Source organism: Prinia subflava, chromosome Z (genome assembly GCF_021018805.1).
Source record: "Prinia subflava isolate CZ2003 ecotype Zambia chromosome Z, Cam_Psub_1.2, whole genome shotgun sequence".
Lineage (NCBI taxonomy): Eukaryota > Metazoa > Chordata > Aves > Passeriformes > Cisticolidae > Prinia > Prinia subflava.
The window spans coordinates 92,481,563-92,506,005 of record NC_086283.1 but is presented as its reverse complement, the minus strand read 5'-3'; the positions used below and the strand labels follow the sequence as shown (position 1 = coordinate 92,506,005).

The window sequence follows — 24,443 nt, the reverse complement described above, 5'->3', positions numbered from 1 at the left end:
AAGCCACTCTATCACTCTCCTTCTCAGCTGGACAGGGGAGACAAAGTCGGATGAGAAGCTTAGGGGCTGAGATAAGGCTAGGAAGAAGCCACCCACCAGTTACCATGACAGAAAAGACTGATTTGATCCAAGGAAGTTCAATGTATTACCAGTCAAACCAGAACCGGTTAGTGAGAAAAATAAAATTAAATCTTTAAACACCTTCCAACCACCCCTCCCTTTTTCCTGGCCTCAGCTTCACTCCAGAATTCTCTAACTGCTCCTCACCAAATGGAGCAGGAGGATGGGGAATAGGGGCTGCAAGCAGTTCATATTGTTTCCGCTCCTTTCTCCACTACCAGTGGAGTACTTCTCACACACTTCCCCTGCTGCTCCACCTTGTGATGCCTCCCATTGGAACAGGTTCTCCACAACCTGAGTCCTTCCCACAGGCCACAGTTCTCCTCCAGGATAAGTCCTTCCCACAAGGAGCTGTCCTTCATCAACAGGCTGCTCCAGCACAGGTTCATCGTGGGGGTCACAATTCCTGACAGCAAAGCTGCTCCAGAAGGGGCTTCCAATGGAGTCACAGCTTCTCTTCAAGCATCCACCTGCCCTGTCCTGGGTCTCTCCATGGCTGCAGGTGGATCTCTGCATCCCCAGGGACCTCCCTGGGCTGCAGGGCACAGCTGCCTCACCATGGGCTGCACCTCGGGCTGCAGGGGAACCCCAGCTCTGCCCTGGAGCTCCTCCTGTCCCTCCTTCTGCACTGACCTGGGTGTCTGCAGGGCTGCTCCTCTCACATGTTCTCATTCTGCTCTCAGGCTGCCATTGCTCAAGGGCTTTTTCCCTTTCTGAAATAAGTCATCTCAGCAGTGCTAGCACTATGGATGAGCTGGGCAGCGTGTCCATCTTGTGGCTGGTTGGTATTGCCTCTGCCAGACATGGCAACAGCTTCTGGATTCTTCTCACAGGAGCCACCCTCTATCAAGCTCTCCCCACTAAGTAAACTTTTTGAGAGTGTTCTCTCACAATGATGAGCTGTTTGTTAAAAGTTGCAGAAACTTTCAGACCAATTTTTTCCCCCTTTAAATCATTAACAGCTGGAGGGCTTTTTATTGAATCATCTGCCATTCTTCTTTGACCCAGATAATATTACCATAGCTTTAGATTATTAAATTGAAAAATAATGTTTATTAATGTTTTAACAGAAGATTTTATTAGGGCTTCACCTTCAGAGGCTTCTAAGATCTATGGTGGTTGCTTTAAATGCTCAGCTCTTACTATTAGCATGAAGTTCCAGTGAGTAAGAAAGAAAGATGGGAGCTGGGACACCTGAGAAAATATTTAATGAAATTTCTCCCGTTTTTAGTCAAGAGGTGCATAATTTAAAATCTCTGATTGTTTATTTATTTATTTATTTATTTATTTATTTATTTATTTATTTATTTATTTATTTTATTATCAGTCTTTGGATCCTCAACTCTTTCAGAGGGTAGATAACTTCCAGGGAAGCATACATATTGTGGGAAAGAAATTAGTCTAATGCAAAACTTTTGTTCCCTATAGAGGTATGAATAAATATTTTAGATAGCACTATGCTAATCTCAAGATAAAAATACCTTACCTTTACTTTCAAAACCACAGATTGTTTAAATCCTTGAAAAATTTTACTATATTTCATCATTCCTTTTAACTTTCTCTATACTGATGTAACTTTCTCTGTAACGTTTCTGATAAATAGTATTTATTATAAACTAAGTTACAGAAAGGAAATGAAAGTGTTATCAAGTTAACATTATGAGTATTTTCTCACACGGTGGATATTTTCTTGCCCTCCTCGCAGGTCTCGGAAGAAGCTCTGCATCACAGCGCTGAGGATGAGGAGCCTTCCCAGGGCATGGAGCCCTACCTGGTACGGAGATTATCGTCCCGTAACATCCAGCTGCCCCCCCTGGCTTTCAGGCAGTTAGAGCAGGCAGACTGGGATAGAAAGAATGATTCCGAGACTATCCCAAGGCCCACCACTCTCCCCCTGAGGATACCTCCTTTGATTGCCATTACAGCTGCTGAGTCCAGCAGGTAAGATCCAGCAATTTGTTATTTATTCAACATTCCCCGTGGCAGCTACAGTGCTGCACATGCTGCTTCCAGGAAAAAAAGTCTATTTCCTTTCTAAAGCCACCAAATGAAAAAGTTGAATAAAATGTCTGCAAATTTCTGCCTGACACTTGTTAATGCTGCTTGCAAAGCTTTTGGTCATAGCTAGTAAAACAAACTCTGAAAAAATTGTTTTCTGAACAAACTTTAAAAAAATTGTTTTCTGAACATTATTAATACTTCATATTCTGAAAGAAGGTTTCTGGGAGCTTGATTAACCATTTATGATGATGAAGGGGAGGAGGAGGAGGTAGAAGATAAAAGGAGTTTTTTATACACAGAATTTTTTTTCAATTATACAATTTCAAAACTAGTTTCAAAACATCCTGAAGGGATTTTGCCTGCTCTTGTATATCTACATTATTTGTACCATAAATGGTTCGAAATTATTTGAGTTTAGTGATTTCTACACTACAATGTTTTTCTACATTACATCAGTGACTTTTTATATAATAAATGTTTTCTAAAGTAAACTTTCTGATAACACACTATATTCTGTGCTTATTTTCCAAAATATAAAGTGTTTAGTATGAAAGTTTTGCTTGCAATGGTGAAGGCGGTACAGCTGATTGGTGACATGTAATATATGAGGACAAGGTAACATAAGCACACCAAGAGCTAAAATGCAATTCGTAAGAATTTCAGAAGGTATGTTCTGAGAGAATACAGAATTTTCTGAGAGAATTCTGACTAACGTTCTGAAGAAAAGAATGTAGGACTTGTAGTTCATGGGTAAACCTGTAAGTATTAAGGTGCTTAGTCAAAAAGCCAGCTAATATTAACATTGAATTTAAAACAACTTCCTATATTTTATTTCCTCCTAGATACCTTTATTTTTTTAAGAAGTTAGACCCATTCTTGAAATATGCTCATAGAAATACTGACTACATCCATAAAAACATTGTAAACATTTAGATTGTTTACAAATTAAAATATTATTTGGAGAGTTGAGTGTAATGAAATTTAGTGAAGTTTTGAAGATAGATTGGTGTCTTGATTTTTTGTTTTATCCGTGGAGTCTGGAGAGAAGATTGTCTGAGATACAGAAGGAAAATAAGTGTAATGCTTCTAGTAACACTGACTGGAAAAAAAAAAAAAAAAAAAAAAAAAAAAAAAAAAAAAAAAAAAAAAAAGGTGTGATCCTGATCTGATAAATCAGAAAGATCAGAAAGAAGAATGAAAAATATTGCCTGATGAAAGTGGCTAAGTGATTATAAATTTCTGGTGACTGCATTATTTTCTAGGCTGAATTCAAATACAGCAGAGAAAGACAGTTCAAAGGTTACTCAAACAACAAATCTGAAACATTGTGGTTACTATGCATAGCTATCTGCTGTACTCAGAGAATAATTGCTTCTTTGAGAGCCTTCTCTGTGGGTATGCATCTCTCCTCAGCAGTAAGAGATAGCTTTGTGCCCTGTCTCTACCATTTATTCCTGTGGTTGGTAGGAATGTGTTTTGAAGCTGGACAAAACAAGGTTTATTCTGAGAGTGACAGGGAAACAGCAGACAGGTTCTTGAGTGGAACTGCCAGGCTGTTTAAACAAATAAACTAAATCTAAACACAACAGCAAAAGCAATAGTAATTTTGATCTTACTTCGTAATATAAAATCTTCAGGTTTTATGATTTTTTCTTAGCTAAAGAGCAATTACAGTGATACAGGAAGAATATTGTTCAGGAAATTAAATTTCTCTAGATGTTTAGTGCTGTTTTTTGGTTGTTAGCTCTCTCTCAAGCAGCTATGAATTTCCCATTTACATGCTTATTATGCCAGTGAAACAGCTGGAGAAAGCTATCCTTTTATCTGTCTTCTCATCTGCATGAAAGCACATAAACTTAGGGGTCCTATTATGTCTGTGAAAATGCAGCTTACCTCCCTTGCCTTTGAAATGTGCAGTTGAGGGAAGGGAATCAAAGTGTGGGTGGGAGGATTCTCTGTCTTCAGTAGGTAAATTACGGTAGAAGAGCATTTGGGTCATAGAAACTCATTCCAAAGCAGAATAATTCTTCCATTGAAAACATTCTAAATTATAAATGTATGTTTTTGGGAGAATATACTAGAAGTTTCAAAAAATAGCATTATAAAGCCCTTTTGTTTTGATTTAAATGACTGGAATGTACAAAATTAAAAACAATGACAGTGGGTGTAGTTTTCAACATAAAGTATATCTTCTATTCCTGGACATGAACATATGTATGTACGTATACATGTGTATACATACATTTTTATTTTCATTCTCCTTTTGTCTTCCTTTTTCCCTCTCTTTATTCTGTCCCGAGATTGTTTCTGGTTGTGTGTTAGCTTTGTAGAGGAATTAAAACAAAGATTATATTTAAAAAAACTAAACAAAATCCAAACTGCAGCATAGATTGAAAGTTGGAAAGCAAACTTTCAGTGATGTTTTACTTAATCTTTCATACTTTGTAAACTCCTACCCTTCTGACTCTGAGACATCACAATGCCCTGCCATTTCTTTCACCCTTCTAATTTCGTTCCACACATACATGGAGCCAGATTCTTATTTTTTCATCCAAGTTAGTCTGAGACCCTAATAAAGATCATTGTTAAGATGAAGAATTTATGTCCTCTACTGAAGTATCACATGCAAAAATGCTTATTATGGTACGAGAACAAGTGCTTGAAAAACAAGGCTGATCCTGCACCTGGTATCATCCTAACAATTATTAAATGTAATAATTGCCGGGCCTTCTACAGGAAAGATTAGAAACAGGCAGACAATTGCTTATTGTCTTATATGTCACTTCTTCTTTTATTTTTATTTTTATTTTTATTTTTATTTTTATTTTTATTTTTATTTTTATTTTTATTTTTATTTTTATTTTTATTTTTATTTTTATTTTTATTTTTATTTTTATTTTTATTTTTGTTTTTAATTGTAGTTGTAGTTGTAGTTGTAGTTGTAGTTGTAGTTGTAGTTGTAGTTGTAGTTGTAGTTGTAGTTGTAAGGTTTTGTTTAATTTTATTTTCATTTTAAATTTCATTTTTAACTGTATTTTTATTATTTTTATTTTTTATTTTTTATTTATAGTTTAATTTTAATTTTTATTTTATAAGCAATAACCTGTATATATAGAATATTTAATGAGATATTTTGCCATAAGCTGGGATAGCTTGGCTGTTTGGGGTGTGGTGCATGTTTTGGCCAGTTTTCCTCAAATAACTCTAAGTAAATTTACCAATGGCTTTGGTGTAAGCAGCAGCTATAATGGCATTTAATATGGGATGCACAGATGAGAAATGATTGACAGTAGAATGTTTTTGCTTTCTCCAAAGTAGCTGGTATTAAAATATTGCGGGACTGTTATGCATAAAAAGCTATTTATTTGAGGATATTTAAGGTCTTTATCTTACCTGCTTTATAACAACTATTTCAAGAGTTTACTTACCTCTGTATTTGAACAATAGCCACAGCCCCCACCCTGATTCAACACCCCAGCAAATATTTATGTCATGTTGCATGTGGGATACCATGTATTTGATTTCTTCTTTCAAACACTTGGGCTTATGATTTAGGATAATTGATCAAATCTCTCTGTAGTGACGGTATTGATTTGTCTGAAGCTCTGTGAAATATGATGAAAGTCTATTCATTCACCTTTGTCTGGAAACAATCTCTGCATTGTCTTACTCCGAAGAAGAGATGGTTATGAGAAGGTGGGATAGGACACGGCCCCTACTGAACACTGTGAATTGCCATGGCGCATGCACCTTCCCTTTCCATGGTACAGATCCAAGGTGTCAGGGGCTGAAGTATTTCTCTGTTTTGCCTTAAAGAATATCTTTTTCAGTGAAAAAGGACTACCCAAGCTGTTGCTGTGATACTAGTGTCCTTGTAACACATGACTAGCAAAATCTGATTGAAAACATCATGTTCATTGCATGCAAACCCCAGAAATAAGAGTACATCAAGCATGTGAAGATTTCATTAAAAACAGCATTTGAAAACAAAAAGTTGTTTTGGAATCAAAAGGTGCTTAGAAAGGCTTTCTTAACAAATATATATAAAATAATCTGGTGTTTAATTTAGTTATCTGTGATTTGGTATGGATACTGTCTCTTCTTACTATTTATCTTAGTCTTTGTTCAAACATCATTTGGGAGAGATTATTATAATTGTACAACACAAAATCTATTTTAAATTGCTTTCGTATTGCTTATGTACAACTCAGACTGTGCATATTAGTGTGTTTATGAAACTCTAGGGAGCTACAAGAACAACTTACATGACAGCTAATTTCTGAAGTATCTTTTTTGCAATGTTCTTTCTATCCTAATTTATGTTTTTCCTTAATTTAAGTTCTGTGGATTAGATAGTCACTATACTGCTTAAAACTTCTGTGTTTTATTATCCACTAAAGAGGCAATCAACACTCTCTATATTGGAAATCAGATAAAAACTTGATTTAAAATGATCCCCAGGCCCTTTAAAGATTAACTGAAATTTTTAATATCTGTTTTTGAAAAAAAACATTAGCAAATTGTTATTAGCATCATCACTGTTAGTTTGATAATACGGTAATACAGAATCAGAATCTGGTTTGAAGCTAAATATATCTTCATGTCTACCACTTGCTTGCTCATTGTCTTTTTCATGCCCATGGAATATCTCAAAGACCAGATTTTGTCCTCTATATTCAGGGCAAGAAGAGTTTTTTCAAATGTTAGAAACTGAAATATGTGAATCCTGAGCCATATTTTTGCTGCTATTCACTTACTATACCAGCAAGCTATTTGTAAAAGAACAGTTAGGCTACTAATTTTTTATTATTGTTTTAAGGAAATAAGTGTTAGAGAAAGATCATAAAAACAATAAGATTTGACCTTAGCTGAGTAACACAAAACAAAAATAAAATCTGAGTAAAGCTGCTCTTCAGGTTTATTTATTTGCAACTCAGTAGAATAGTGTATGTACTGAAAATAAGTGGGAACTATGGTTTAGATATTTCTGAAAGAAAAATAGAGAGGAAAAAAGGGAAAATCTGTTACTTCATTTATTTTTAAATTCAGAATTATGACCTTGAGCCTGCCAAGTAGTAACTTTTCTCAGAAAGCTTCTCATGAATCTAAGCTCTCTTCAACAATGTGTTACTGAGTCACCTGCTAGTAAAGAATAATAGAGCAACACAATAATCCTTAATGTTTTTATATCATATTTCTTTATTTTAAAAGCATTATAAACATGAGAAAATCTTTACGATTCCTTTGGATAACCTTTCCAATTAGTGAAAATATAGTGTTATTTTCATTTTGTGCATAGAAAGCTTGCATACGTAGGAGGAGTGCAACTGGCCAAGGCTAAGGAACTAGCCAGGAATGAAACGGGGAAGAGAATCTGAGAGTTTTTAACTCCTGCTTTTGTGTCCGCTTTATTCTACCTGTTAGCTGAGGATAGAACTTGGGAAAAAAAATGCCTTCCATATTATAGGAGAACAGAAGAGTCCCCATTATCAACAAGTGGCTCAAGGGTTGGTGTCATTGGTAGAATTTGGGGTTCTTTGATCTTTTTTGGCACCTGGCCTGCTGGAACTGGGTGGGCTCCATCTCCCTATTAAGGGCAGAAGGATTTTAGCTCATGAACTGGCAGAACTCATTAATAAGGCTTTAAACTAGGTTTGGAAGGGGAAGGGGATGCAGCTGGGCTGTCTGGAAGCAGGCCCAAGGGTGGTAAGCCTGAGTGAGGGGTGAAATCAGCAGCCCAGCTCAGGTGCATGTGTACCAGTGTAGGCAGCATGGGTAACAAACAAGAGCTGAGGCCGTGGTACCACAGCCAAGCTGTGATGCAGTCACCATCAGGGAAACGTGGTGGGACGACTCACACAGCTGGAGCACTGCCCTGGGTGGCTACAAGCTCCTCAGGAGAGACAGGGAGGAGAGAAGAGGTGGAGGGGTGGCTCTTTAAATTAGGGAGGGGTTTGGTACCATGGCAATTGAAACCAATGATGATGGGTTGAATGCCCATGGGTGAGAATTCAGGGGAAGGCCAACAAGGCTGACATCCTCCCGGGAGTCTGTTATTGTCCACCCAGCCAGGAAGAAGAGCTGGACAACTTATCCTGTAAGCAGCTGGAGAATGGTTCAGGATCACCAGCCCTTGTTCTTGTAGGTGATCTCAACCTACCAGACATCTGCTGGGAACTTAATACAGCAGAAAAAAGGCAGCGCAGGAGGTTCTTAGAGTGTGTGGAGGACAAGTTCTTGTCACAGCTGGTGGGTGAGCCCACCAGGGGAGGGACTATGTTAGATCTGTTGTTTGCCAATAGAGATGGGCTGGTGGGAGGTGTGGTGGTTGGAGGCTGCTTGGGGCACAGTGATCATGCAGTTATAGAGTTCTCAATGTTTGGTGAAACCAGGAGAAGCATCAATAAGACTCTGACATTGGACTTCCAGAGGGCAGACTTTGCCTATTTAGGAGACTTATTCAGAGAGTTCCTTGGGAAGCAGCCCTTAAAAACAAAGGAGTCCAGGAAAGGTGGGTGTGCTTCAAAACAGAGATCTTGAGGGCACAGGAACTGTTCCTGTGTGCCCAAAGATGAGTCCATGAGGCAAACGTCCAGCCTGGATGGGCAATGAGGTTTTGAAGGAACTTAGAAATAAATGGAGGATGTATCATCTTTGGAAGAAGGGTCAGGTCTTGCAGGAAGTATTTAAGGGGGCTGCTAGGGCATGTAGGAAAAAATTAGGGAAGCCAAAGCTCAGTTTGAACTTAAATTGGTAACTTCTGTAAAAAATAATAAAAAATGCTTTTACACATATATTAATGGCAAAAGGAAGGGTAAGACCAACATTTGTTCTCTACTGGATGCAGGAAGGAACTTAATAACTGCAGATGAGGAGAAGGCAGAAGTGCCTAACACCTTCTTGGCCTCAGTCTTTAGTGGGAGGATGGCTTGTCCTCAGGACAACTCTTTCCTGGGCTGGTAGGCAGTGTCAGGGAACAGAACGGTGCCCCTGTTATCCAGGAGGAGGCAGTCAGAACTGCTGAGCTGCTTGTATGTTTGTAAATCTATGGGCCCAGCTGGGATCCGTCCCAGGGTGATGAGAGCTGGCAGATGAGCTTGCAAAGCCACTCTCCATCATTTACCAACAATCCTGGCTCACTGGTGAGGTTCCAGAGGACTGGAAGCTGGCCAGTGTGACCCCCATTCACAATAAGGGTGGGAAGGAGGATCCTGGTAATTACAGGCCAGTTAGCCTGACCTCAGTACCCAGTAAGGTGATGGAGCAGTTTATACTGAGTGCCACCACACAGCACTTACAGGATGGCCAGGGTATCAGCCCCAGCCAGCACGGGTTTAGGAGGGGTTGGTGGTGTTTGACCAGCCTGGTCTCCTTTTATGACCAGGTGACCCTGGGGATGCAGGGAAGGCTGTGGATGTTTTTTCTATTTGGCCTTCAGCAAGGCCTTTGACACTGTCTCCCTCAGCACACTCCTGGAAAAGCTGGCAGCCCATGGCTTGGACAGGAGCCCTCTGTGCTGGGTCAGGAACTGGCTGCATGGCTGGGCACAGACAGGGGTGGTGATGGTGCTGCACCCAGCTGGCAGCCAGGCACCAGGGGTGTCCCTCAGGGGTCTGTGCTGGGGTCAGCTCTGTTCAATATTTTTATTGGTGACATGGATGAGGGGATTGAGTCTTTCATCAGTAAATTTGCAGATGACACTGAGCTGGGAGCGTGTGTTGATCTGTTGGAAGGGAGGAGGGCTCTGCAGAGAGACCTGGAATGGTTGGATGGATGGGTAGAGTACAATGGCATGAAATTTAATAAGTCCATGTGTCAAGTCCTGCATTTTGGCCACAAAACCCCCTGCAGTGTTACAGGCTGGGGATGGTGTGACTGGACAGTGCCCAGGCAGAAAGGGACCTGGGGGTGCTGTGACAGCAGCTGAACATGAGCCAGGCTGGGCCTTGTGGCCAAGAAGGCCAAGGGCTCCTGGCCTGGATCAGGAATGGTGTGGCCAGCAGGAGCAGGGAGGTCATTCTTCCCTCGTACTCAGTCAGCACTGGTGAGGCCACACCTTGAGTGCTGTGTCCAGCTCTGGCCCCTCAGTTCAGGAAGAACATGGAGGGACTGGAGCATGTCCAGGGCAGGCAACAAGGCTAATTAGGGGCTGGGAACACAAACCCTGTGAAGAACGGCTGAGGGAGCTGGGGTTGTTTAGTCTGGAGAAAAGGAGACTCAGAGGTGACCTTATCACTCTCTACAATCTCCTGAAAGGTGGCTGCAGTCAGGTGGGGTTGGTCTCTTTCTCCAGGCAGCAACTGACAGAATGAGACGATAAACTCTTAAGCTGTGCCAGGGAAATATAGGTTGGATATTAGGAAAATGTTTTTTACATAAAGGGTGATAAAGTACTGGAATGCGGTGCCTGGGGAGGTGGTGGAGTCACCATCCCTGGATGTTTTTAAGAAAAGATTGGATGTGGCATTCGGTGCCATGGGTTAGTTGAGGTGTTAGGGCATGGGTTGGACTCGATGATCTTGGATGTCTCTTCCAACCTACTAATTCTGTGATTCTGTTATTGATGTCAACCTTTAAACTAAACTTGCTATGTCAAGGAGAATTTTAATGATCAGGTCTTGGAAGGTTTCAAATTGTTAGTAGTAGGAATTAAGCACATTACTCTTGTTATACATCCAGATTTATACTGAATCTGTTTTTCTATCATACTGACTCAGTCACGTGAAACCCTGACTGCAGTGTCTGTTGTGAAGAAAACCATATTTAATTATTGTAGAAACCAAAACTGAGTCAGCATATAAGTGCACATTTCTCAGTGGGAAAAATTAGTGGAAGTTTTTTGAGGTTAAGTGGATGCTAGAAGCTTTAATGTTCATGGAATCTAAGCTTCGGCTTTTAAGAGAGACTTCTCTTCTGGTGACCAGTGTCCACAATTTCTGTGGTGCTATATGAATCCTGGAATAATTTTGGAAAACATAATATAAAAATGATTCTGTTGGTCAAGAGTTGCATTGACCTGGTGCTTAAGATGTGTAAGAAAGCTGTGAAGATGGCAGATCCTGCATATGCAACATTTGCATAATAGTATTTCTTAGTAGTTGAGGATAACTTCAGATGACATGGTTACCTCCAGCCCCTCATCTTCCAAATAAAAGGATTTTTTAAAACTTATGTCTAGCATAAAATGAATTATTTAGGTCTGATGCCCTGGTGGATGACATGGAGGACAGATACTGTGTACAGTCCAGCATTAATTATTCTGAAATCCTTTTTAAAAATGGGAATTTTGATCAACTCTTGCTCTTTTATTCAACAATGGCAACATGTCTAATTTTTCAGTTTTATGGAATTATTTATATAGCATAGAATGGAAATAGATATTACTGTAAATTGTGGATAATTAGTCTATGTGTGCATGTGTGTATTTTCTAGTTTAGGAAAGAAAGTATAATTATTTAAAATATGTACTTTGAAACAGTTCCTTTCAAACAATAGATAATCTGAAAAAATCTAAAACAATACTATGTGGTTCCAGGAACTTAAACCTAACTTGATCTTTCCCCACAGTGGGTAGTATCTTCTTCTCAGAACTTTGCTTTTGATCTTTGCCCACAGAGGGTGGTATCTTCTCCTTCTCAAAACTTTGCTTTTGGACAAGTTTACCTGGGAGGATTGAGAGCAGACCTTGCCAGTAAAACAAGGAAAAGAAGGGTTTGGGTACTTCAGCATTTTCCACATCATTGGTCACTTGCTTTCCTGCTCCATTCAGCAGCAGACCCATGTTTACCTTTTACTTATTTTTGTCTTTGATGTAGCTTTTTGCTGCACTTCATCTCAGTTGCCAGGTACATCTTGAGATGAGCTTTGGCTTTACTGGTGCCATGCCTGTAAAGCCAGGGGATACCTTTGTTTCTTTTTCTACCACCTGCACTTCTTTTTTATCTCTGTCAGAGGTTGTCTGTTCAGCCAATTTGGCATCCTTCTATTGTTTCTAAGCCCTTAATCACAGTTTATCCATCATACTAGAGAAAAGTGAGTCAATGGCTGATTATATAGTATTTTTAGATTAAAGTGTTATTTTATTATTCAATTTCTATTAAATTCCTGTATGAATTCCATAAAAGGTGGGATTTTTAATATGACCACACTCTGTAGTTTTGTTTTTTCTCTGGCATAATTTTCTTTCTATTGAACAGAACAGGAGAGGCCGTTTTCTTGATTCATAGTTTATTTAATTTTTTAAAGAGACAGTTCATTTACTAAATGACCCCTTTAAATGATTTCTCTTGATGATTCTTCTTAGTCTATTGAACTTAAACCATCTGCTTAGGTGGTTAGTACTGCCAAGGTCTACAGCTACAATTCCTAGGGATATCTGGAAAATAAAAGACTTCTTCTAAGGGGTTAAAGTTTCAATGAGGTAGTGGAAGGCTGGGACTCATTAACACAGCTTTACTTTCTGTACCTTAAGTGGTCATTCTATTAACATTTCTTAAAAGATTTGTAATTTTCAGGTATTGTCTGGGTTTTTTGGATAGTTAATCAGCAAAGTAGTTATTTTGTTAAAATACTTCCTCAGGCAGTCAATCAAACCCAAATGCACACACTGTTCAAAATTGTGTGAAATTAAACATAGTGATTCACCAATGACAGTGCAATGTGAAAATTAATGCATAACACAATAATATCTTACTATATATTTCTTCACTAGGTCATATTTACATCAATTTAGACATGACAAAAGAAATCAGAAAGCTTATTCAGACAGAGGAATCCTCTACACAAGGATTTTTTCATTTTGGAAATTATTCTTTTAGATTAGTTTCACTAGTGAAGATGTGTTGGGCTGTCTTGATTGACATTTCAATCACCTTCACAGCAGCAAGGTTTTAATACAAACAAGAAATTGGGCAGTCAAAGGCACATAAAGCTAAGGGAAAAAAAGAAATCACTTCAAAAGGATGATCCAGCCTGCAGTTATGCGTGAATCCAGCCTTTAGGACAATTTCATCCAAGCTGCCTTGGCCCAGAAGGATGTGGTTGATTGTTGAGGGAGAGCACAGAGCAGCTCAGAGGCCCCTGGTGTAATTGTATGAGAAATGGCTCTGAGCAGCCAAAGCACATGAGAGAGAAAACCAAATCAGAAGCATTAATTATGAGCATTTACATCTTTCTATAGATCTGCATGCAGAGTTGTTACTGTATGATCTCTGTTAAGACTGATTTACAGGTTTTATTGTCAATTGTGATTCCTTCTCTAAATTAATGAGTGACAAGGAGTTGCACAGGCAAAGAAAGAGTCTGGGCTATGTAGGGAATCAAGAGCTTGTCAGCATTTCTTACATTTCTGATTTCAGTGCAATTGTGTGGAGAGAAGCATCTGATCACATAACATAGTAATTAGTAAACACAGTTCATGATAAAATTGGATGTTATTTTACTTAGACTATCCTCAGCTAAAAAAAATCACTGAGATGAAAATGGTTGGTTTTAGGAGGTTATGTGCCTTTATAAGTGTATGAATTATGGCTGTCCAGTTCTTTCTTTTGTCAGATATTTGCTTATGGCCAGTGCAGGTTACAGGATGCTGTCTAGATCTCTTGGTCTGTCTGTGTTGCCATCCTTTCACAAAATGCATTGTAAGAGTTTTTCTTTTTCTAGACCATGTCCATCTGTTAACAATATGCATTCCTTCAGCTTGATTCTGCAGAAATTTCACCCATGTTCAGACTATTGGTAAGCATAGCTTAACTAAAACACAGGCATGTGCATAGCAAGGCCCTAATTCATTTTATGATTTATATATTTTTCACATATTTCCAGTAACAGTTCACATTACTAGCAAACGATGCAGTTAAAGCAGATTCCAAATGTCACTTTGGAATTTGAACATCTAACAGCTTTCAAGATTGATGTTTAAATAGTGTAAAATATAACATCCAAGTATATAGGGAATAATTTAGATGGTGTGATAAGGCATTTCACTTGTACGATTACATATTGTGGCAATGGAAAAATAATATGCATAATGAGAATTTTTTACCAAAATGTTATTTCATTACATAACAATTTTTGAAAAATTTTATTTAGAGAAAAACATAATTTTGTATTTTTACCGATGAAATTTAATTTTCTTTTCACTGTCGAGCATTTCCTTCAATTTAAATAATATAATCTCTTATTAAGTATAAAGCTTAAACGGAGAAAGTCAGATTTGAACTTACTTGAATTTATTTATAAATTCTTTGATTCCCATTAAAAATTTAAGTGGAAAATTCATAGAGCAGAAAATGAATAATATTCCAGTTTGGAACACAAGGGAATAAAATGGGATCTTCTGAAAACAGAAGTTTTCTTCACATTTGTAATCAAAATGACACATTGAAATCATCCAGTACAGAAAGTGATTTCCACATACATATTTTACACTAGGTGTACTCTCTGAGAATAGTTTTTAAATTCGTTCAGCTACTAACTTTATTTTTCTGTTTCTAGTCTAAGGCTCCATATTATCTTCTCCTTTCCCTTTCACTTCAGATAAAGACTGGAGATTAGGTCTCTGAAAAGAAAATTAATCAGATCTCTTCAGGAAAATCACTATAGTTTATATTTCCATAAAATCCTTTCCTTTAAAAGACATAGAGTCTATAAAGTGGAGATTAAAAGGAAGGATTTCAAAACTATCTTGAAAAAATATATTGACAGATAGTTTTTTCCTGTTGTTATAGGTAAGAAAATAGAAGAGGCAAGCAATAAAAGGCTATAATTCTGGTTTTAACTGTTTCCAAGAAGTGAATAAATTGTATGGGATGCTTTTCTTTGGTCTGTTGCTTTAACTTCTGAGTACAGAATGCCTACTCAATGTGATAGAGTTGGTTGACTGCTATTACTTTCAATAAAATAAGTTTCTGTGCAATCTCAGGTAATGGATAGGTAATAGTTTTATTCTGTTCTCTCTTGCCACATCCTTTTTCAACTATAATTTTCTTTAATTCAAAGGTAACTCTTTTCTTTTTTCTGAAATAGGTGACAGGTCAGTTAAATACAACAGCTTGATTGTTGAGAAAAGTGTGATTAGATGGATATAGAACCTCACAGCCCTTACAGTAAAAGATTTCATTATGCTACTGTATGGCCTTATCAGATCAAACATGTCAGACATTCTGCATATCCTTAACAGAAAATAAAGATAATTTTTGATAGCTGTGTAAGACCAGAATTTCATTGAACAGTAGAATTTGAGACATTCAATTGAGACAAATCAGAAGTGTGGCTTTTCATCTGCTTTTATCTAGTTCTATATACAAGCAATTAGATTTTTATGACAACTTTGTCTGAAAAGTTTGAGGGAGTTGTGTCTGACTGCAGTCATACTGCAGTACCTCCTTGCTTAGTTTCTTTCTGTTAATCTGTTTCAGCACCTATCTCCCTTCTCCTACAGATGTTTCCATTCCTACAGATGTTTATTTTAGTCCCCATAAACTCCCAAAACATCTATTAATCACACATATTATGCTTTTCTTAGCCTGCCACAATGCAAGATTCATGTTCTGTGCCATTTTTACCTGTTCCTTATCTTTGACAGAAGACCTGAGTTCAATATGTTTTGAAGTTATTACCACTGGACACAGGCATGAGTGATGGAGTACCTTGAGTAGACTGCATACAGTAACTCACAAAATGCGTATCAGTAACTTATGCTATTTTGAGTACCATGGTTTCTAAGATGTTTTATGTTAACAAAATTATTTAATGCTTTGTACAATTGTGGGAAATGAATTGTCAGGTTTTTCGTAGGTAACATAACTTCATATGTGAATAGCACCACTTGATACATAGAGAGAGAGAAAACTGCAGCAAGATATTCAAAAAACAGTAGTAAAGTTTGATGTCATGCTAGTTATTTCCCACAGTCAAAAGCCTAATCATATTTTATAATTGCAAAAGTAAAACATACAAAAAAATTCTTAGCCCAAAATATTGCTGTTGAGATGCTTCATTTATTATGTATGCATGAATCAGTAGCAATTGCTCTTCTGCATTGAATGTGAGTATATAATTGTGCTTTTTGATTCACAGATTAATTGGTGTAAATTCTGGCATTAACTATGCTTTTGTCATGTTTATGTTTGATGCTAAAATTTCTTGATTTAGAACATTCTTGCAAAGCCTGATTCTTCTGCATGAAGGGATGGTGGCAAAATCCTTTTTAATGAAGTGGTGACAGGATGCGGCCTACACAGAGGTGCTAAAACCTGTGTAGGAGATTAATGTAAAGACATCAGTAATCTGGGGTTTCCTCTGGAGATAGTTCTGCAAATTTAGCCTTAATTGAAAATAGAGGGAAAAAAAGAACCTTAAGATTTTGTCTGTTAAGCAAAAAATACATGCTACCTTAAAGTGAGTAGCAATCATTTAAAAATGCAATAGAACTGTGATATTTTTAATGTAGTAGAGGAGAAAATCACACAAAAAATCAAGGAGATACTAAAAAAAGCCTTTAAATCCCTAATATTAAGATAACAACATAAACCAAGAAAAGCTAGGTTTTCTGTAGTTTAAAAATCATTAAGCTCTTCATTCAAATGCTTACATTTTAGATGATTGCTTGTTGTTTCCTGGTTAAACAAAGGTTACATGTACTTGAGAGAAGATTTACACAAAATAAAATAGAAGTTCCCAACCTGAAAAACAGCTTCATCCCTACAGATTAATACACTTGAGAGTTATATGTCTTTCAATGTTAGTTAATATTGAATTTGTATTAGAAAGTTTTCTATAGTTCTGTGCCCTGATCTCAGAGGATTTTTCTTCTTGCCAAATGCCTTAGTGCATAATCAAATCGTGTCTGTTGCGGTTTTCGGGATCTCCATTACTGTCCTGAATAGAATCTGACCATCCCAAATCCCAATTCAAATGTAAGTAGTATTTCAGTTACAGTCTGAATTTAAGAACCATTTTTCCTTTGATATGTGCTTGCCCTTACATAACATCTCTTGACAGACATGAAATCTTCAATTTGCGAGAAAGGTGAGGAATTTCTAGGAGTTTCTAGGTGTAAGTTTCCCCTTTATTTGAGGACAGTGAGTTCAATGTTGTGTTGTTTTGCCTAGCTTTGATACACCTTGAATTTTGAAAATAAAACCCCCAAACAAAAATCTTCAGCAATAAAAACATGTTAAAAATATTAGTGAGAGCAGTCTGTCAAAGTCCAAGTAAAGACAAGAAAAAGATCTTGAACTGTGTTGAAAAAATCCAGGAAATAAAGACAAAATTGTTCATGTTATTTTAAGTACAGAAAATTTAAATACAGAGCAGAAGTAGCCTGAGATGACAAGGACTGTAATGTCAGAGAGTATGTATTAAAGAAAACTGAAATAAATTGTAGTTGCTGTAATTTTCAAAAAGGATTTGAGGTTTCGGCTTTTAAGCTTAAATATCATTGATAGTAGTGTAGCTAAAAGTAATTGAAGTCAGAGACATCCCAGCCTCAAACTTTTTAATCTTAATTTAGACCTTTGAATAGCTACACTTCAACTGACAATAAATTTTCACTCTTCAGTCTCAGTGTCAGCATGGTCACTTAAATAAAAAAATTGCAAAGCCTCAAAGAATGTTTTCCAAGGAGCCTTGATGATAGTGCTGGATAACAGAAGTAATACAGTCCTCTAATACAGCAATAGTAATAGTTACCTTCTTTTTCACCAATTCATTAGATGCTATTAGCATTACAATGAGGGGGAAAAAAAAGTGTTCTCTCTTTTGGTTTGTAGCTTATTTAGAAATCCAATTAAAAACCAAACCAAAACAAAACAACTTTTTATTGATCATTCATTTGACTCCAGGTGATAGGACTAGCAGCTTTAGCACAGGGAATTCAGTAATTGTTACCTCCTCTGTTTAATTAAAAATTAAAATTACTTGAAATACTATAGATAGCTTAGAAAGATTATTAGTTAAATAGCCTGTACTCCAGAAAAAAATTTGAAGATATTTGGGGAAAACTTCTTACTCTACAAAACACAGAAAATCAAATTTGTATGCCAAGCTTGACTGCAGTAAGACATTTGCCAAGAAGCAAGATGAAGAGAAGCAAAGAAATCTCCTGGAAAAGCTATGCTACCATTCTCATACATCTTATCATGGCTAATAAAATGTGCATGGTGTATGACTGAAGTAACGGGGAGTACCAGGGAACTGTGATGAGAATTAGTAAATTATATTGTTGAAATTGTTTAAATTAATATAATTTCTCCTTCTGTAGCATTTTCCATATGAAAGATCAAGACCAGTATGATATTTAATAGCTACATAGTTACATAAAACAAATGTATCAATTATACGATGTGCTTAACTAAGAATTAGGATGGTATGCCACAACACATTGAAGAGTATGAAATGCTTTGGAAAACAGTGGGAATATTTTTAATACCAATAGAGAGGTGAAAGAGAATGAGCTAAGAATATAAAATTAACTTAGAAGTTAAAGTTGGATTTTTTTTCTCTCAGTCATTTCAACTGAAATTGCCCAACACTACCTGTTCTATGACAGCATTTACTGTCAGCAATTATTTCAGTAATAAAAGCAGTAAGTGGATTACAATTTCTTACTGAGCACTATCTCTCAGTCAGAGAAATCATGAATGTTGAGCTGGTGGTGGTTTTTCCTTCAACATTAAGTGAATATTAGCTATTCATCATGAATAAGATTTAAAATGATGATTTCATCACCTGAGTGATCAGTGGCACTCAAAATTCTAATTCCCTGATGTATGAGGTGTTTGCTTGTATCTGACACCAAGTCTTAATGAAATAATTTTTTGTAATTTCACACTGCAAGAAAATAAACCGGTACTTAATTTGTTCTGTAGGTAAATATTGCAGTATTCATTGCTTCCTACAAGGACATATATTACACACTTTTGGGAAAGTATTCATTAGCAACAGCTTATGAGCATGGAAAGGTGCTGTTTTGCTCATGGATACCCTTGCAATACTGAATATGTAAGCATTCTTTCTTTAAAGAGTTCCCTATTAAAGATACATTGAGATGTATAATCTCCAAACCAAGAGCAATAAAAAGGGAAAGATAAAATTTTCCGAGAGTTCCCCTTTAATTCTGAGGTGTTAATCGCATTGTAACAACAGCAGCTGGGCACTGATAGTTTCCAGTATCCTTGACCCCATCTTAATCCCTGTTTGAGTACAAAATTAACACATTCTGATTGCACTGGGCCATGTCAGTACAAGCAGCGTGTAGTCACAGTGCTCTAAAAGAGGCAATAATTTCTAAGGCTACTATTGCCTCTGTAAAGCTGATGATGAGCTAGAAGAGAAGCAGGGCAACAGTGCTTCAGTTAACACTGACCCAGGAGAGTCACAGCTGGGAATGGTTTCAGAGTTTCTCTTTCTGTGATTGCTGCCTTGGATAGTGACAACCTGGCTAGCATCCCTATAGGGTTTATAAATTCTGCAAATATCAAGTAGAAGCTTAAATGTCTGGGTTGGTTTTTCTTTTTTTTTTTGGACTGAAAAGTATGTTTTATTAATTCAATCTTTATTTCTCTCCACTTGAAAATGCTGGTGAGAGGAAAGAAGGAGGTGAAGGGAACGGGAATGGGTGGGTGCTAGCTGAAGTGGTAAGATCAGATAAAAGCATTCCACCTCTTCCGTAAAAGAAGTAATTTGAAAAACATGGCATTTTACTGTGCAAACAGTTGCCTATGAGATCTTTCACATTTGTCTCTGGAGGGCAGTACTCTTCTTCTGCAAGTGATTAATTTGACAAATGTGACAGAATTTTCAGCCAATGAATTTCATATTTTCAGAGCATAACTAAACCTGATATATTATATAGGCTTTAGGCAAGTACTGCAATTTAAATAATGTTCACTTGTAGCTCAAATATGAGCTGAACAATCCAAGTTTCAATGAAGACAGCAGAAAAACCTCCTAGTGGTTTTAGCTGGAGGACTACCAAGCCAATATGACCTAAGCTGAGAAAATAAAGCCATTAATATCAGTATTTTCAGCAAGTATAAGGTGAACAAGTAACAAATTACAATTTTGATAAATAATGCTTTAAACCTCTTTTTAGTTTTGAGGTTAGCATCCTTCAATAAAGACCTTTACTTTGGAAAATTACAGAAGAGAAATAAAACTGACAATCTTTACACTCACATACATTAATGGATGCTACTTCTCCTCTACCCTTTATTTAAATAACAAGTAATCCAGCAGTATTCAAAATTACATTTTTTTATTCAAACTCTTAACAGTTTTGATTCACTAAAAGCAAGTAATAAGAAATGTTTTTACGGAAATGTAATTTGTTAAGATAAATTATGTCTATATGACTTGTTTGCGTAAGAATAATTTATTTTTAAAAACTGATCAGTCCTTATTCTTGAATATATAATTAAAAATATGAAGTTTCTCCTCTGTTGTAAATTTTTACACTTTAATTAGTTTCAATGGATTGTATTTTAAAATTTTGGTCTATATCTGACAAAGTTAAGATTAGGTACACATTAAGTAAGTCCAGTAACAGAAATATATAATACATCTGAATGTAATTTTATTCTGAATGCTGTTTCCAAGAAGAAAGTAAACTCTAATATTTATTCTAGAGATGGTTATAGGATATACTGCTTTATTTAGAAATAGAAACAAAATAAGATAATATATATTTTTAGGGTGGCTTGAGTGTAATTAACTGGAATCTATTTGCAGGAACCTTTCCACTGATTTGCCTTCTTAGTACCTGAGAACAGTCAGCCAAAATACATGTATTGGTATTCCTGCAAGGTGACTACTTTAAAGATATTTTACAAACATTTTTACTTTCTCTTTCTATCTTGCTTGATAAAGCTGGAGACTATTAAACTGTTGAAACTGAATGAGATTAAAGAGGTGAAGAGAGATAAGTATCTAATTAAAAAATAATTGTTTCAACATTAACCCTACCAGAAATATTGGTTCAGTTGAATTGATGAAACATGTAGTAGCCTCTATTTTTTTTTATTTGTTTAGTTTTTTAGTATCTTTAAGCGAATTTGAATAGCAGATATAAGGACAGCTTCCTTATGTCTGCTATTTAAATATATATAGTAACCCAAACTTTGATCAGAAATTGTGAAACACAAAATTAAGACAATGAGTAGTAAACTTCACATATGACTTGGGTAATATAAAGGACCCTTAGAAATATACTGCCTACTCCTGAATAAATAGCTTATTCAAAAGCTCAGTCTTTACCAGTTAGAATTTGAATTTTCTAGCAGCTTTAAAAAGCAATCGGTTAACACTTTAAATTATACTAAACCCACCTGCCTTGAATTTTGCCTGGAGCGTTCCAGCTTTTGGGTTTTTTAAAATTTTGTCCTAGTGTTTGTTATTTCAGCATGGTTTTATGGGGGTTTTTTGCCAAGAAATGAGTGAAACTAGATTGAAGAGATCTTTTTTTTAAACTGATAGGCTTTTGTGTTTGTCAGAAATCAGAGTAAAACCAAGAGGTTTTCAAGCTGTGCAGTAATGTCTTACAGAAACTAAATACGCATGGGCCCCTGAAATCTATATTTCAGTTCAAAAGCATTATGTTCCATGCAAGAATAGACTTAAAAAGTATTTTGGATGCCACCGGTGGTCCTCTGTTTGAAGTGAGCAGATCAGTAATTCTACTGATAGAATGTAAAAGAAACTCCAGAAGTATCTTTATACTTCAAACCTTGTTCAACACGGGTTAAGCGCTCCATTAGTGATGTTTTTCCTGATCAATGGATGGAAAAGAGTAGCTGTATTATCTGGGAACTACTTTGGAAAAAAAGTTTCAGTCAACGTAGCACCATCCACTATTGCCACACAAAAAGGAAACTCCACAGAGGCTGTCTCAGGGTTTATGCTTTGTTTAATCTGCTGCTGTGGTGCAGTGGAGAAGAGGCAATGGGAAGAGCTCTAACTGTGCCAAATCCCTCCTCTCGCTCTCGTGCTATCCAACTGGTAAAGTAGTAACTGCTGCTGTTTTTTCCTTCTCCAGCTGCAAATCAAGGCAGTCAAGTAAATGTTAAGATCTGTCCTCTTTTACATTCAGTAATTATATAGTGCTAGGGAGAATTGAGCTTGTGTTTTTTAGCGCACTTCTGAAATAGAGTGAGCCTTTTCTCACTGCTCCAAGTGGGAGGTTACATGACGTTGTGAACTTAGTGGGTGCAAAATGCCTTTCATCTCAGTCAGCTCAGCTTTCCATCACTAGAGTTCTGCACCAGCCTGGGGGTGTCAAAGCCCAGGCTTTAGCTTTGTCTGTCCATGTAGCTGCACTATCGAGTTCTCTGTTCTTACATACTTGTCATATTTTGAACTACATGGATAAAAGGAGAAGATGGGCTTTGTATGTGTCTTGGTTTGGAAAGACAGTTATCTGCCAGGGAAAACTGGTGTTTCCCTTGGAATGGAGAATGTAAAAAGCCCCTCCCTCCAAATTATTACCATTTTGCAATTAGGAGCTTTCAGGCAAAAATATGGGAATAGGAGTAACAGTTCTTTACTAGGAATATTAAAAATGCAAATGTAGTAATAGTAAAAAAAACAACAACAAAAAACAAACAAACAAAAAACCCACAAGCAAACAACAACAACAAAACCCCACCAAACAAGCAAGGAAACAAACAAAAGTCCTAGAAAACCCTGACGGAGTCAGGAATACAACCTGACACCCTGTTCAGGGTGTTGGAAGCAGTCCAAACAAGTCCTCCTGGAGTGACAGATGTGGTTCTGTTGGAATAGAGATGATCCTGAAGTAGCAGTGAGATGAGTCCAGTCTTCCTCTCAGAATCCAGTGGAAAACAGGCTGCTCTGCTGTTCTGATCTCAGGTTTTATCCAGGTAGGAATGCTTGGCTCCTCCCACTGGGTGGAGCATCTCACAATGGGATGATTTCATTTTATCAGTCATGTGGTGAGCCTTCATGGTCCATTAACAGTAGATATTCCCCTTGAGGGAGGATGGGTCGTGGAAGAGATAAGGAACATTGCTCCCCTGGTTTTAACAGTTGGCCCATTAACAGAAGGCATCCACCCCCCCACCCCTGGAGTTACAAGAGATAAAGGAAAAAAAACATCTCCCCAACAGGTTTCAACAGATGAAACAGAATACACATTTTTTGGTTACATAACCCAAGACAGTATGTCAGGATATTTCTCTGCGGCTGTGTTGTGATGAATGTATTCCACAGATCTGATCTTACTGCTTTAATATACAAAGCAAGAATACATTTTATACAGAAAAGCTATGCTTTTACAATTGAAATGTCAATAAATTCAAGGAAACATCCTCCTGGCATGCATAAACTCCATAAGAAATAGAAATTTTGTGCACACATGAAATTGTTAGCTTTGGGTTTATATTCAGATTTTGAAAGCTATCCAGTACTTTGTATTGTAACAAATACTTAAATGGATATGATTTCTGTTTTGCTTTATACTATAAATTAACTTGGTGTCTCTATCACTGATTCTAAGCTGATCTTTGAATCTGTTGTGAATGAACACAGGAAAAGTAAAAAAACCACTCAACAATGTAATCTGTAGGGTAATAAATTAAGCAATTTAATTATCCTTATGTAAAAAAGACACCAGATAAAATAGCTTATCAGACTGCAGTTTTGGGATTTTTTTCAAAACTCACTTAAAATTATATAAAAAATAAATCCCCATGGAGCTACCTACAGGAATATCTTTCACAAACTGGAAAAACAGCCTTCCTAATAGGTGATTAGAATCACACCTGCATATTGATACATATTTATTAATTGTACATCAATATCCTTTTTACCATATTAACAGTAATTTCAGTAGAATTAGATTATGGAGTCATTACATTATGAACAAAAGGCATTCAACAAAAAAAGACTATTGATTGTTAATTTCATTCTGCAAAGGATTTCAGAATACACATTGAAACAGGTACAGTGGTCTTAATCTAAATGCCCCTTGTTCACAATGGCAAAGAAGTTTGTGTCATGTAAAAAACATTCTACAAATAGTTTGTGTGATACCTATATGGGTATTTTATTGTAATATTTTCTTTTTCTAGAATTTGAAGTCACAAAACTAATAAAATATTCTATATTTATTCAGTCCTCTACTTTCAAAAGCAGTTATTTTTTTTCCCTTTTAATAATTCATGCTTTCTGTTGAGTTATAGAATGATGATCTGCTGAATTCCTTTTTACATTGCTAGCAGCAGGAATATGTTTCTGTCTTATGAGTCAGATGTGATACAAAAATTTATATGAACAGCTAGTGACTCTTCACCGTATCTGAAATT

General features: G+C 36.6%; 1 protein-coding gene across 1 annotated transcript in view; it reads left to right on the top strand.

Moving 5' to 3' along the window:
• PDE4D (phosphodiesterase 4D) overlaps positions 1 to 24,443 on the top strand; it is a 535,741-nt gene that overhangs the window by 154,268 nt on the left and 357,030 nt on the right. The window contains exon 3 of the mRNA XM_063421935.1: positions 1,826 to 2,061. Within this exon, the coding sequence (XP_063278005.1) occupies positions 1,826 to 2,061 (236 nt within the window). The remainder of the gene's footprint in view (positions 1 to 1,825; positions 2,062 to 24,443) is intronic.